Genomic DNA, 17608 nt, shown 5'->3' on the forward strand with positions numbered 1-17608 from the left:
CCTGCCGCAAACGCTGAATGATTAAATAGTACAGTATACCGTGTCTCGGCTCTCGGCTATACTACTCCATATAAACTCAGTAGAGTTCAGTCGTTCATTTGCCGTATTCATTGTTCATATGGTAAAAGGGAATCTAATTTAGCTCCATTGGCCGCTGCACCATTACCGTGTTGTGTACTACATTACATCATTATTTTCACTTTAGTCCTATTTAAAGAGCATTACTAGTGCACGATGTTGCTGTAGTTTATGAATTGGAAGTGGTTTTCCGCGAAATATGTTTAATGCCAATTTAATGAAATAAACAAGTTTCATTTTTTAATTGCTACCATGTCAAAGGCAAGGAATCCAATGTCATTGACACATTGATTAACCTATAGCTATTCTTTAAAGTGATGACGCAGCAGTCATAAAGCAACCTCATTGGCTAGCGTTGAGTGCCCTACATACCGATCTTATTTGTTGTCAGTGGGGAAATTAGGTTATCTTATCCATTGACATTTAACCTTAGTGGATTGATGCTTATGCCTGCTTAGGACAGCCCTTTCAACTCAGTGTTGACGGTGCAAGTTGACCATGTCACTAACTGTTATAGTGTACTTTAGAAGTGCATATTTATTTAAGATCATATAAATAGTTCACTAGCTAATCTTATGATAATGTAATCATTCTAATCATTGTACCCTTGTTAATCAGTACAGTAACCTTGCTCTTTGTGGAGAATGTACGACAGTACGAGACAGTTACAGTAAATTGTGTACTGCCTATTGTGATATTGTACTATGCTGGACACTTGGTACTGTACAGTACAGTGATAGCCTACAAATGGATAGTCACAGTTTACGAAGGAAAAAATGCATGTGATGTCATGAACTCGTTAGTCGTTTGCAGGAGCCTACGGGCAAGAACGACTTTTGTGCTCTATTGCTAATGAGAGTGTATTTGTAGAACATTATGAAGTGGGTACAATCTTCCAAATTGGCGTTACTGTATCAAGTAATTCATACGTGATCATCATACCTATAGACATACAGTAATTGTGAATATGTGAAAGTTACGTAGCAACAATAGTGACATTGCAAATTTTTGCAACTCATGATAAGCAAGGTACTGTAGCTTAGTAGCAATGGTATGATAGAGGACTTTTTTTTTTATGTCTTCTTTATAGTACTACTCGTCTTTTTCTCTCAATGAGTTAGTTCAATGTCAGCTGTATGGGGGAATAAAATGAGAACAAGCATGCGTGAGTGATACTGTCGTGTAGACTGGATGGCTGTAGCAATGCTAGTTATGCTATTATTGCATGCCATAAGATTGTTGAAATGTTTTGCAAAAATTAATGTAGTACTGTATTATGGCATTAGACAATTGACATTGGGCAGTATATTAAGCAGGGTTAAGTTAGGCGTCCATAGTCCATACGGCATGTGACAAGGCATTTCGATGCGTATGCAATATGACTGTAGAACATTCTTGAATAATACAATTAAGCTGCAAGCGGTTTCATATTGTGCATATAATTATTTATTTATTTATTTTAAATTTCACAATGACTTCTAAGGACAGCTGCTGTTCTAATACATATTGCAAAATTGAATGCACCTCGTCGTAGTGGATCCTACTGGGAAAGGTACAATACGTTGTAGTACTGTACAGTACAGTCTACAGTACAGTACAGTCTACAGTACAGTACAGCGTCGTTTCCATGTCGAGTCCAGTCCGTGTTCCAGCCTGTGTGAACAACAACACAGTTCAATAAGTTCATCAAGAATTGCGTTCTAGTATGGTACCGTCCTGTACTATACCGTACCGTACTGTACTGTACTGTATCGTACCGAATGTGGTTGAAATTCAATCAAAGAAAGAAAAGACAATGGAAATGCCACTACAGTGCCTTATTTGTCGATTAGTCAATCGACCTTTAGTACTGTACAGTACGGTACAGTAATTACCAAGTCAATTTAATTGACTGGTACATTCATCGCCAATTTCATTCCTTGAGCACCACCAGCTAGAGCAAAAAGTACGCGCAATTCCCTTTGGCACGTAGTCTATCGCATTCTACAGCATTTAGAGGTAAGAAAATGAAATTGTCGATAATTTTAACTAGCGCAAGACGACCATTTCTTTCTTTCATGGTAATCCTACTTCAGTTGGAATGCTATTTCCTCAATTTTGCAGTGAAAAATTTTTTTTCGAAGCCAGTTATTTACTGTAGTCAGTGTTGCAATGACGCTCGTTGAATTCTTCATACTCTCTTTACCAGTATGACGCTAACTAAGGTGAATTGACTTGATTAATTCATTTTGCAACGCATGGTGAGATTGACCCTAACTCGATAACTAGCCTATCATGTATATTTTATATGCATTGGATCATTTTTAATCCTCAAAATTACCTTTGTATGACTTGAAAAATCAACTGCTTAACGAAAAGGAGGAAAGAATTCAAGTCATGCTGATTAGTAGAAAATCAAGCATAGTTACCAAGCTGTTGTTGTCTTCCTGTAGCTGTATTTTTGTTTTTTTACCGATAAAATTTTTTTTCTTGTGGAGATCAATACAATAAGTCATTGTATAGCTAACTTGTATTTTTTTTTCTTTTCTTGTGATATGGATTGTGTAGAGGTCTTTCTCTCTTCCTTGACCTATTGAAGCATTATTATTCAGCCTTGTCTCTGTTTGTTATTACTGCATCAACTAGACAAAGTCAGCATTATTATTCAAATAGACACTGTTGTTCAGTACCATTCATTGAGAATAGACACAGACACTAAGACTACCGGTTAAGAGAAAAGGTTACTGGTCGATCCTGTCAGTTATACATTAACCGAACAGGAATTACTTCAAGACAGCACGAAAAAAAACAACATCAAGCTGAGTCTGAATTTTTCCCCTCGACTTATCTACATTGTCAACTTAATTGGACTGCAAGCTTATCTCCTCTTAACGACATTACACTGACTTTGAAAATCATCCAAGCTTACTAGAAAAGAATTAGGGAGAAAAATTTTTTCTTTTCCCCATACTCAACAACTCATTAGCCTTTTACGCCAGTTAACAAAATCAAAGAGAAATTAAAGATTTATATAAAGCATCCTGAAGAAAACACGACGCAATTTCATCAGTGATTGATAATTATCATTTACGGTGAGAAAAAATATTGTTATTCATTACAACGGTTAATCAATCGTAGAGGTTTTTTATCTTTGAACGGCTTAATTTTCTAGTATACATTGACTGACTATTTAATGAATATTTAAATACAGAAAGGAAGTGGGTACTATTATACGCACTACCTTACCGGTCCTGTTGAAAAAGACAAAAGAGGCGACTTCTTCTACTTTGCTTGTCAGCGGCAATTAATAAAGCGCCGAGTGATCTTATCAAAAAGGAAAGGAAACTGATATTTGCGGAGTCTTGTTTGAACTATTTTTTTCGATAAATTGATTCCCTCAAAGCTGAATCTATTCATTTCCTTTTCGCCTTACGTGTGTGTGGGTGCAACGTGATTCGATCTCAACGGTCCAGCTGTTAATAACTTGGGTCACGCAGTAATCGCTTGAACCCTTTTGCTTCGTTGCAGTCAAGTGATTTTAGACTGTCAAAAATTTTTTTTCAAATCCCTCCAACCCCCACACTAGATTGATCATCATGGCCTGTGAATTATTTTCATTAATTTCTCCTCATTGGACAAATTCAACGTATGCTAAAGTTGATCATAATGAGTTAAACATTGAACGCCTATTAGGTAGCGGCGGTTTCGGTTCAGTTTATGAAGGTACCTACGGTAGTAAAAAAGTTGCAATTAAAAAACTACATCAACGTGGTAAAAATGAACGAGCGGCATTGGATAGTTTTAAAGCAGAGGTCCTAGCTATGTCGCTTTTACACCATCCTAACATTGTTGAAACTGTAGCGATATCGACAGCATCTGATTGCCTACATGATTATCCATTACTTATTATGGAATTAGCTGGCAGTCGTAACTTACAGGAGGTCCTCAACGATACCGATACGGAAGTGATCGATGTAAAAAGACGATTAAAATTTGCTCATCAGATTGCAATGGCATTGGAGTACACTCACTCATTTGGTATTGTGCATTTAGATTTAAAGCCTGCTAACGTCTTGATTACACCTGAAGATAATTGTAAGTTAGCCGATTTTGGATGTAGCCAAACCGTCCAAGAAGATGGCTCATGCGTTAATAGCCCGACACGGTCTTACTTAACTGGTACTTTTGCTTATACAGCACCGGAGTTATTACGTGGTTGTGATCCAACTACTAAAGCTGATATCTACTCATTTGCAATTTGTTTATGGCAATTAATTGCACGAGAGCGACCTTATGGATGTGAAAATCCACACGTCGTTATTTTTGCTGTAGTGGCATACAATCATCGTCCACCGATTACCACGCAAATGGAAATGGAAGAAGATTACCAGCATTTAGTTATGCAAGGTTGGAATGCTTGTCCATCTGATCGTCCAACAGCAGCAGACTGTGTTGAAGTATTAAAAAAGTTACAGCAATAGCCATCTCTTCTTATATACTACTATAATAAATAAGCCATCATCAATTTTTTTCCGCGTTCGTTGGCCTTTTCATGACACTATTATTTGGATTCAAAAGCGAGTAGCTGGAAATACTGTATGTACTAAGTAAAGGGTTGATATAGTAGTATGTGGGAAAAATTTTTTTTTCGATTTTTAATAGTTTCTTTCTTCACAATTTTTTTTGGAAGGGGAGAAAAAGAGCTGTAAAGCTATATCCTTCCTACAAATCATCAATCGTTGAATTAAAGTCATTGAGTCAGTGATCGTTATGTTAACTAAGTTATATCTACCGATTGTACAGTACCATGTCGATAGATGGTCTGTCTAAATCTACGAAATTAGTGAAATAGATTCGTTTTGCAATTTGGCAAGGCAGTTATATCTTCGCGTATCAATATTGTTCGATTGTATACTTTTTCCAACTATACTGTATAGTACATATATTATTCAACTGAACGTATAAATGATCTCGTTTAGCCATATTTCTCCGTAATTTATAAAGTATGCCCATATGAAAACTAGTCTTGGTACAGAAGCATACGACAGCGTTTATTCTCTAAATTAAAACTTTATCATGCAAAATTTATTAGACGGAATATATTTGTCGACGATCTTGTTAATCTGACATGTTTAAGAATTTTTTTTGTATATTTTAAAGACTAATGGAAATGATTTGTTGAATGAATCATGAAATCAATCTTGATGGTCGATATTGGTTATCATTCATGTTCTATATTTATTAGTTATTCTATTTGCTTTAAATAGTGTACCCAAGGTACTATTAATTATGATATGAGTTATTTTCGAGATCGTTAAAAAATTTCTAGTATGATGAAAACATTTTGTTAGCCTACTACGCTTTATCGGCGTTTATTGTATTATAGTCCATTTGCAGTCTTCATTTTCATCATGAAAACTACGTATGCATTTTCTTGTTGTTATACATACAGAAAATATATTTTCATTTGCTGTAAAATTACTAATTTGAGTGCAGAGCACCGAAATTTTCATAATCTAATGATTGATAAAACGCTGTCAAGTCTTCACGTTTACATATAAATTTATATATATATATATATATATGGATATAGTAAGAGTGTAAACTATTCATATCGTTTAAACTATTACTGTATTATCTCATGAAATACTTTCTAGAATTACTTTTACGTCATGTAAAGTATATAATCGTGATTTACTGCTGCTGTTTTTCGTTCAGAAAACACTGTATTACAAGTTGATTGAAAATTTTTTTCTTGTAACTTTGAAAAATAATAATTTTATGTTTTTTGTTTGTTATATGGTATTACGAAATTAACATTGATTATTAATTAATTATTAATGCTAAGTTCCCTCCATCTTGCTGTGATAATATTGATACGTTGTTTTGTATGATATGCATATGTTTGTCAATAACTGTAACTGTTATGCGTATGATTGCTATACTTTACTACCTACCTGCTTAATAACTAGTAAGTTAATGCAAAGTCAGTAAGAATGATGATGACAGTTAATATTGTGAATGCGTATTTTGAGATTATGATAAAATCTGTTCTCAGTTATGCTGGTGTTCTATATTTTTCAGCTCGTGGCTGATTATTATGATCCTAAAGTATAAATTATTAATATACATAAAATAACCTGTCTTATAATAATTATTACTACTACGCATAGCTGGATATACTTTATTTTACGTATCGTTTTTCTGCTTAATTTGAAAATGGAATATTAACTAGTCATCTAGTTTTGTCATCGTACATCCATAATTACGATATTGTGATTCAAGGCAGGTGCTGTCTATGTAAGAAATATTTGTATGACTACTTCTGTAACTTTTGCGTTGATATCATCAATATTATATTCAGGTCATTTTTCAATAATGTATCTTCTGAACTAAAATTACGTAAAATTTTGACAAACTTTACGAAACAACTTTGAGGGAGTATTCGATGAAGCAATTTTTCATTTGAAAATATCGTGCTCTTATTATTATTATTATTATTATTGTTTAATAATATTATTATTATTATGATAAAATGGAGATTTCATGTTGTCTACATCATTGACGGTAGATTATTTAAATTATAATTTATTATTGCTTGAAAATAAAGCATATTCATTGGGAAAAAACGCCTATTGAAATTTGGTGATTATACTGTGCAATGTAATTTTTCCATGATAGTAAGAGTCGATAAGAGAGTTTACAGCAGCAATTAAGGATAACTTAAAGAATAAGAAGAAAGTGACCTGTTTCCTCTACTGTAACTTGATCATTACCAATTCATAATACAATTTCAATTAGGAATTATTTTTCCATTTAAGACAAGAAAAAATATTTATTTTATCTTTCTCTTCATAAATTTTAAGTTCTTATAAAGTCATATAAAAGGAATAATTTATTTTCTCTTCCTGTTAGTACGGAGAAAATGAAAATGGCTTAATATAGCAAATAGTTGGTTTACTACTTTGAAAATTGATTCAGTAATAGAGTTTAATGGGCCATATATCACATACTGATCTTAACTGCTACTGGGGCACCAAAGTAAAGTATACGGGACTACCGTAATTGTCTAAGTAGCTGATGGATAGGATTCGTCAAATTGTAGTAAATTAAGAAAGCCGATTCGAAATTAATTCACTACGGTATGGAGAATCAATGTTCGAAGCGCGTTAAACATTTTTCGATTACTTCATTTATGTAATTTTTAAATTTTAATGTTATTAAACTTCTAGGAACTTTACTAATTGCATTACCAATGGCATTCACTTAGCCCATAATAACACTTCGTTAAACAGCTGGATGATCAAGGTGTTAATATTGCATCGCTCCAGCATAAGTGATAAGTTATTAGCCATGTAAATGACTAATTTGTTATTTGGAGGCTGTGAATAACATTAACAGAACTGTTAGCGATAAAATTTCTCATTCTAATGTACATGATTGTATTAATTCCACCATAATAAGGCGGTTGCAATTTCAATTTTGCATTACACGCTGTACGCGTATTCACAAGTAGCGTGGATCACAGTAAAATTATCAGCGTCTTGACCATGTTATTTTGTCTCTTATCGTTGCAATAATACATTAATCCAAAGTAATCTTTTGTACCTTACGTAATCTAAATATTATTTATTTTTTTAGCATAGAACACGGTATCTGTAGCTACTACTGTTAAATAGACTTGCAATATTGGTTCATAGAATGGAGACGCTATTTCTTTTTTCCATTTAAAATTTTACAGCGAAAAATTGGTCATAAATGGTTGCCGCTGTACATTGTGTCTAGGTTAAAGGATGATTGTAAAGGGATGCTATTCAGTAAAAGCAAATACATTATAAATAAAATTAGCTATTATTGGAAATATGATGCATGATTGATTAATTGATTGATTAATCAATTTAAAAACTTTACTCCAACTTAGTAGAATGTCTGCTTTATATAGACGGAGAATTTAATTGCGTAACCAAAAAATTTGAGCGTTGGCGTTGATGCATTAGCTAATGATAGAATATATCACTAATCACATTACACTCTATCGTACTGTTCCAGTAAGTCAAATTGGATTAAGGTTGTTGTAATGCTATTTTTAGCTTAGCTATATCAGTAAGATCGTTGTTTATGGTGCAGAATTTATAGAGGCAATATGGGGAATGGCCGGTAACTACATTTACAAATCACAGTAGTTCAGTCTTTTATTAATGAATCTTGTCCTTATTGGTAGTAATTAATTAAAACTACACATCGTAATATCTCAATATAGTAATCGCATTACTATCCTGTAAGTAAGGATTTTTCAATGGTGGAAGTACAATCAGTGTAACTTCATAAGATATTAAATTTTGACGATTGAAGTAAAAACTGCTGTACAGTAGCGGAATTAGTTACTAATAATAAAGTCCTACGGTTTTATGAATCGGCTTTACAGTAATTGTGATTGCAATGATTAATAAGTTATGAGGGTAAAAAATATAGTGAGACTACAAGATAGTCGAATTAGCTGTAGTGGTAGCGGTTCTTAATTAATTATCAATTAATAAAAAAGATTTTCCATATTGTACGGTAGATGAATTTTATGTCGTGGCGTGGCGTTGTCGTTACAGCTCATGGTAACCATTTGCTCGTAACCTTAAACTGTGCGACGGAGGTAATTCCCAACGGTGCCGTACGTAGCCTGTGGCTATTAATCCATATTATTCACATTAAAGATTGCTAAACGAGACATATTTTTTTGCTGAACCCCTTTAGTACCTACTGTGCAGCTCGGGGCAGCGATAGGATTATTTTTTTCCATGCGCTTTATCAAAGTAAAATTTCATGCAGAGTAAAACTGTCTGCTTTCACCTTATGGATTTTTTTTCAACCTTGCCCACGCATCTAACTTATCACTAAGCATAAGCTATGTAGAAATCTTTAAGGCCACTAGAACGTGGCATTGCAGTAAAAAATCTTTCTGTAAATCACTCCCTTCAACGGTTTTACGATTAATCCAATATTTTACGGTAATTATATTAATGCCACGCCTTTATCGATCAGGGCCGTACTAGAGTCCAGTGAATGCAAGCTAAAAGTACTGTGATTATAATGAGCATTCCTTTCACACCAGTACCACTTTTCCTCGTAATAAATTTTAATTCTTACAACATTGCTAATTTAAACCACAATGAAAACGTCTAATTATGACCATTATCGTTATTGCCATAATGACAATGCTAATCTTTCTATGGCAGAATATGATTGTGTCAACTTTGTTGTCACGACTGTTGTCTAAATCATATTGTTGGACTCATTTACCAGTTGGATACTATCAGACTAAATGATAAGTATTACAAGAATTTAGCTTTAAAGGTTATTCATAACTTATTGTCACGTAAATCGAGTTCAATAGTTCACTTACGTTGTATCAGTCGATACAATTCTGCTATTGATTTCTTTATTAATGAAATCAGATTGATTTAAATAATTGGTCGAAATATCTTCCCTGCCCCCAGCTTATTATCTTATGTCCTACTGTACTAGAAATGGAATAGAAATGCTAAAATTGTCCTAAAAATATTAAAATATGGTCTAAACTATCACTTTTCATAATCTATCGTTAACTATAATGATCGGTAAAAACGTTTAAATCTACCCTAAAATACTGAAATAGAGCATAAATTATCATCCTCGATTATTTACCGTCTTCTACGTGATTGTTTTTGATCGTTTAAGATGATGAGGATATCTATAAAATTGATTTCTGTAGAAGTAGGTTAATAATAATGCATACTGAGTCCATATCATTTATTTCCACCTGTCAAGAGTACCGTAGTTATAAATATATAGTACATGTAAGCCCGTAAGTACTAGCACTGGAACTTTAGATCTTGCACTAGAGCTATTTGTGTAACCTCTACGGGACGCACATGCACACATCGGATAGTTCCTAATATTTACTACCGTTTACTCGCTCTTCCATCATTAGTAAAGACTAATATAATCTTGATTAGTCTTTACTATCACTAAAATAAATAGATGCTATCAGTTTCGTTCGTACTAAGATCATATCAATTTAAAATCATCATCAGGCATACTACAGATGAAATTGCTAATCCTATTGCTAACTCCACATTTGTATATATGCCAATTACAAAGTTCGATGAAATTTGTCTATCTACGAGTAAATGTAAACGCCCGCACATCTCGTGATAATCGCAAGATGAGTCATTGCTATGACTCACAAGCCATTGAGCTTATTTAGTTATTATTTACTATTATCTGTCATTTTATATTTACCCCTCTACATTCTATCATAAACAGTACTGGTAATCGATCTTTATCCCGTTATATCTACCCTATAATTCAAATTATTACTTCATATTCCAGCCGTTTCATAAATTTTTCCATAAATTTCGAGAGTAGAACTTTTTAAAATTTGTGTCTTATAACTTTTGATCGCATTCGATTGCAACTTTTTTTAATTAACAATGTCTATATAAAATGAATGGAAAAAGTATCTCTGTGTTGATGTCAAATAGATGGATGCATACACTTTTCAAGCTACTATTTTACTCTACCCGTGAAATAGTAGACCAATTGAAGATTTGTCAGTTTAGAATAGAAGTAAGCCAACAATAAGGCGGACAATTGTTATCATTGTTTCATATATACTACCAAGTAATCTTGTACTACGAATAATCCATTAGATAATAATTTATTCACGCCATTTATATGTTTTACGTCACTTTAACATTAGTCTATTATTATTATTTTTAGTTTAATTATTTCTTCTATTCTATCGGTACAAGCAAAAATCATTATTTCAACGTGATAACAATAGGCACAAATCGCACAATCATAACAATTAGCTTCGATATTGTATATAATTGTGGCTAAATTATATACGTAGTTGTATTATGTATGATTTCTATTGCTAATGACGCTGGAATGACGTAGATTCTGCAGTCTCTGCGTCGTATCTCTATCTATAGCCCACGGGACATATTCAATTCAATATGTAGTTGGTCAAATACAATCTATGTATGTCACAATTAGAGATAAGTTACAAATTAAAAGAATTAAAAGTATATCTTTATGTCAAACGTAAATGTTTGAAGGCATTTACTAATATGAAATAATGATTGCTAAATCGTGAGATTGTTAGCGAATTTCAAAGACTATTTTAGCTTAGCTCAAGGTTAATGTACTCGTATTATCGCTGCATGTTGTATAGCTCTAAGGCTAGAATTAAGCTTACTTTATTAATTGTTTGTAAATGAGTCAACTGCTCGCATCCTGTATTTCTTGAGTGGGTGTGGGAACGGGAGCGATACATATTACAATCTTATTTGATAGAAATCAAAACAGGCCTAGCCTAATTAGCTTTATTTACCACTTCATAATTGCCTAAAGACATTTGAATTCCATTAGTAAGGTCTAAATGTGCTAAGTAACTATTATAACTCAACAGGCTTTCAATAGTTACCGAATTAAAAAATTGTATTTCTAGACTGACTATGAGGTATAAAATAACTGAATGATTATAATCCTGTTTACGTTCTGCTTCTGGCTATAAATAAGAATATAAAAATTTGTATACATCTTTATGTGTTATTAGTAGAAACTATAGCTTAAATCTATGCCATTAATAGTTTAATTGCAAATTTTTACCTCCATATACTGATTGTTTATCCCATTGCTATGCTGTCGCATGTACGAAGTATGACGTGTAACTATTTTATTAACTATATGTTATAAAATAAATACGTTTACTGAATAGCATAATATATAACCTTAGGTGAATACAAAGCTAGGCATGTTCGCATACGTGAGGAAGTAAACTTAACACAATGCGCAAAGAGGTAACGATGTCATATCGTATACATATCGGATAGAAACATTAATAAATCTCTACTTATAATAGTTGCATTACAGTCCGACAGAAGTAAGATTGTAGTGAATTATGGTAGTAAATGTAAAGAAATAGATGAGAAGATGATAGTGTTGCATATAATTACTATTCCATACTTAGTATTGCAAGGTTCTATATACTGATTATTTTAAATTACCGATGAAATTCTTTTACCACTGTCTATCTCGCATGCATAATCCATATATATCTCTATTGGCGTGTATTATCCATGTCAAGTATAGAAAATATCATACCATTAATTATTAATGAAGATTGTATTTTGAATGTAAATTATGAAAGGGTTATTAAGAGCAGAACTGTAGGATGCTAATCAGCAGGGTGCAGAAGAATGGTTTGCTTATTAGTGGTTGTTATGATAAATATGAAAAGACATAAACCAATGTTGGTATCGTTTGCTTATGTATTTTCTGTACTTATAATTTCCATTAAAGAGCGGCAGAATAGGGAAATCTTTTTTTTTCTAGGCATTCATATTGAACAATGTGTTGGCTTAGTTGATTACAGTTAATCGGATTGGTACGAGGCCGCGCCTACTTCCTTCCTGTGTAGCTAAGTAGGATTTTATACTTGTGCACCAGTAGAGTTTTTTCGTAATTTCGTAATGTGAGATAATAATATGAAAGTCTAATTTGCGGAATGATACTTGAGCTGCAGACTGTACTAATTTGCAATCTTGAAGGGATTGTTATTGGTAAAATTTCATTGTATACATAGTATGCATACGGTAATTACTGGATATGGTATTTAATACTAGCAATGTATTGATAATGAATTGATACTAGTTCAGCTACAGTAGCGATCCAATATTTATCAAATGATGCTTCCATTTACAATGATAACTTACTATTAGTTCATATTCAATATTGCTCTCAAATACTGTTTATTGCACTTAGTGAAGTTAACATGGAAAAGTAACCTGCACAAAGAAGCTAAGAGAGTCGACTCGTGTACCTTGGTCTGTAACGTTTGCGGACACTAATATTGTATTGCTATGATGAAAAACGAACAAGATACCCTAAACAACATAGATAACTTTAATTGATGTATAGTGCAATTCCAGTATGGATTTAATTTAAGCCAACTTGTATGGTAAGTATTTCGGCTACTCGCTTCGTTATGCAACATCCGAGTCGCATAATTGTAGGAAAACATACGAAAGCACAGCCACAGTATTGGAACCTACGGCAAAGTCTAGCAGATAGATGGACTCTACCCTTTAGTCTCTACGGGATTTCTAGTCTTAGACTGTGGTCAAAGACTAGCTTCAGACAACTCAAATATAGAATTAGCTGGGTTCGATGTCCAATCACTCGCAGTATATGCATTTATGCATACTATAAAATAATGATTCAGGACGCCTGATATCTACATTATCTTCCGGCATGCAATTAAATTTCGAGGTATATTGTATTTACATAGTTCACATAGTGAACTTAGCACTAGAAAGTAGATAAAGTGAACTATATCCTTACCCTACAGGAGTTGATACACCATGCTAATTACGTTTAGGTATACTATTGAATCTTGCAGTATGCGTATATTGCAATTGCTTAATTATTGTAGTAAACTCAAGATACTTGAATTAATACACGAACCAAAAAACCATATCGACAATTTTCCTAATAGTTGTTAGATTGCATATAGATCTACTAGATTTGCATATCAACTCTTTTCCTAAACGAATTATTTCCTTTGCACATTACTCGTAACTATTGTTCTAATATGTCATAACTGGTATAATTACGTAAGTGGCGATTAAGCGGCTAATTCCTAAAATAGTTTTATGAATTTATATGATTGTACGCTACTATTTTCATAAATTTCTTGCACTATGAGCTCTGTACAGAGATCATCTGTCTGGACAGCAGTGGTCCAGCTACTAGTTTAAGCGTAAGCAAAAGCCTTTCTTTATTTTATGAGATGCAAAATCATGCTAGTGATATTTTAAAATATACTGTAACCTTTCATGCTTCGCTTAATAATTTCGTCACGTAGTGTGCAGATTATACCCTTTTTTCTACGACACATGTGGCGTGCAAATTATTACAGTCTTCCGGCCTAGCCTTCTAGATTAATAAAGGCTAGCGTATAATTTGTGCACACCTGGTAAATATTTATTGTTATACTGCACATATTTTGTACTTTTAAAATTAATTATATATTATTTCTAAGGCAATAATACAACTGGTAATGCGATCTGTATCCGTATCTGAACTATTTGATATTGGTTTATAGAATTTGTCCCAATTTATTTCCTTCTATAGATTAGGTCTACTATGGGTAATTTATACAAGTATTTACGGAAAATGACACTAAAAACTATTCCAGTGTGGAATTTTCATAACAATTTTAGATAAATTTGATACGATTTGGTACTGTACCACAATTTGTCGAGTTATTTGTCAAATAATTCTGCTATACATCCCGTAGGATTATTTTCATTTTACAGTTGTTAAAATTACGATGAATGTCATCATCTTGCGGAAATTAAATATCCGGCAAAAGTTAAATCTATTCATGAATTAATTATTATGCGAAGATAGAGTTTATTAAATCGTATCTGTAAATTATGATGAGTTCCATATTTGATTATAAATTTGACAAGATTAAGTCGCTAATATTAATGCTAAGGTTAAATTTCTATGAGAATAGTTTTTGAGGCTGCTCTTTAGCTATAATGCAAAGGAAATAAAACTGCAATTCTAGGTGGATTATCCGGCCACATAGTAATCTTTAATAATTCTATATGTAATTATGATTTATTAAAAGTAGGAATACATTACTTCTAAACTAGCATGACCGAGAGTCATTTTACTAGTCAGGGTTTTATTGCATTACACCATGTGTCTACAAGGCACGAATAAACACCGTAGGAGACAGGAAAATAATTTATGCATTGTTAGGCATACATTCTTTGAATGCTTGCATACTTGTGTATATCTCTAAGCCATTTCTATTGATTACAGGTACCTGGTACTTTCTTCAAATTTATTTTTACGAGTATGCGTAATATCTAGCCTTAAATCATCTTATTTCTTTAGCTCGACAATTTTTACCACAAAAGTAATCATTTTAGAATGTTATTACCTAATGAAATCCGCTTCAGAATTACTTAAATAAATTTAAACAGCGCAGTCATAACAAGGATAGCTTATAAAAATTTATAGTACTAAACTCTATGAGGGAATGTAAATGAATAAAGTAGTTGAAAAGGTTATTAGCTACATTGCTAGCTCTTGCACACATTTGACCCTCAAAGGACACTACATCAAGTTTAGGTATACGAGTATAATTAATAAGTTGCATACTATTTGTCTAGTCAGCTGGTGGATGTTGCAATAAATTGTAATAGTAATAAAGAAACCATATCATTTAATTATGTCTCACTGCAGTCGCCTGCAGTCTGGCAGCTGTATAAGATTAATTATTTTGTTATCGAAGAAATAAAACTAATTAATGGAAGATAATACTAAAGCATAGCAATTATAATAGAAGGCCAATGTATTCGATCACAAAGGACACTGGAATATATTCATGAAAGTACGTTCCAGTTGAGCACGGAATTAGACTGTAGAGTTATAGCACCATTAGATGCATTAGCTTCGGACGTGGTAGATGCATGGGTAGTGGCAAGCAATTTAAAATTAAAAACTACGGGGAATCGATGGAATAATGATTAAGATTGAAAAGTACTGATAATTGTACAGTTTTTCTACTAATTAGCTAATGATATGACGCATTGCCGCATACATACCCTAGCATGACAAAAACAACGTATTGTAGAAAGGAAAGATATGAGATTATAACTACACCTGTACAGCATCATGTCAACGAGTCTTTACAACATAATTCGACATAGACGTAAAGCACGATCCTGCATGGCCAACTAATACGTGTGCAAGGTAAGGGTATTGCCGTAAGGCATGCAAACATATAGTTCGTTTTTGTTTTTCTACTATCACATTTAAAATAGCTCGACTTTGGCTACGTCTGTTATTTAAGTTTTGAAGAAACGAAGGAGACAATATAGCGTTCACGTCTTAAGTACTACAATAGCTATTATGCAATATGCAGTAATTAATCAATTATTATTGTCAAGATACAGACAGGCTTTTAAGTCGTCATAGTAACTTTTGTCATTAACGGATGCAGTAATAATAAATTAGCGAATTAATTAATATAAGACATATTATCACTTGGCATCAGCTGTCTTGAGTCATCCTGCAAATTGATGGAAACTTATTAAGGTCTTTATTGTGTTGCACAGCTGATTTATGATGAGGCAACAGAATTATTGATTATGCTAGACCGTTGTCTGCATCACCTTTTCCATTATGATAGATATTTATTAGACGATATGAGGTAATAAAAGATAAAATAAATAATGAACTATTTCAAATATGCTACGGTATGTAGTCTGTTTAGATATGATTATGAAAACAAGAGATAAAGTAATTTCCTAGGTGTAATACTGGACGTCGTTATTTCTATAACATGTTCCTAGTACAATATTTAATAATAAAAATTATTATATCTGCACCATCAACTCTTATGAAGATTCAACACATGAAATGTATGCCGGGTGCATCTGCTTTGCTTGTGAAAACATCAGATGATCGAGCTTTCTTTATTATAGGTCGTGTTAGAAAATTAGGCATTAATTGCGATGATAAAGTATTTGAAAAAGCATATATGGCATAGCGCCAATTAAAATGGTTGCATAATGCCACGTATTTCAACACTTACATCTTTAATATTAATTACTATAAGAAAGGAACATATAAAGTATACGTATAGTGTATACTTTATAAAATCAAGCATTAAAGCAGATAAATTTAGCTCTTTCATGATTCGTAGCTGAAATGTCTAAATCATCGACTATCTTAATGTAAAGGAATTTAAATCTCATATAGAAGATGTAGTCAGCTAATACGGTACTCTGCGAGATATTCCGTACAAACATGCTAGTATCTGTAAAATATTCGTTATCGAATTCGGTCATATAGAAGAGTAGAAACTTACAGAGTACACATGTTGGTTCTAAAATCTAGTGCTAAGATCAAATAGGTTTAGCGTTTGCATCGATAATTATTAGATCGCTGTAGAGCGTTACGCATGGTAGTATTTGTCGATTTTTGATTCGAAAATGTAGAGATTTAGAAGATTAAGCGAGAAGAAACTTACAGCATTTACATCTTCGTATGTTCAGTGCATAAAAACTAGTATCAGAATAAGCAAAACTAACACTTAGTACACTGTACGGCCGAAATTTTATGCTTGATTATCAAGGTGGATCATTCTAAATGTCATATACAGTACAGTAAGGTGTCAACTACGTATCTGCAGAGTAAACTATTAATGCAGGTCTGTATTGACATTTTTTTCGACAATTTCACCATCAATACTTGATGAATCGTTCTAAATGTATTTAGATATGCTAAATATTGTGCTTTATAAGATAAATGCAGGCAAATCATTAAGTTTTGCCTACAGTTTATTTGGCATCATTCATTACTTAATTCAGAATTTAATATTAACTTACAAAGTATCTTGCCTGTATGTTAATCCTGACAGGCTGGATTCATAGCAATACTAAATATATCATAACCCACTATGCTCATGCTAGTGAATTAGCGCCCGAGG

The 17608-nt window shown here is 32.8% G+C and overlaps 1 protein-coding gene across 1 annotated transcript; it reads left to right on the forward strand.

The window, feature by feature from the left end:
• Positions 1-3653: 3653 nt before the first annotated feature.
• TRIADDRAFT_28028 (uncharacterized protein) lies at positions 3654-4538 on the forward strand (the record flags this gene model as incomplete). The annotated part of the gene is made up of 1 exon (XM_002113994.1): positions 3654-4538. One exon carries the CDS (start codon positions 3654-3656, stop codon positions 4536-4538), a length of 885 nt encoding a protein of 294 aa, XP_002114030.1.
• Between the last annotated feature and the right edge of the window lie 13070 nt (positions 4539-17608).

Source organism: Trichoplax adhaerens, genomic scaffold (genome assembly GCF_000150275.1).
Source record: "Trichoplax adhaerens TRIADscaffold_7 genomic scaffold, whole genome shotgun sequence".
Lineage (NCBI taxonomy): Eukaryota > Metazoa > Placozoa > Uniplacotomia > Trichoplacea > Trichoplacidae > Trichoplax > Trichoplax adhaerens.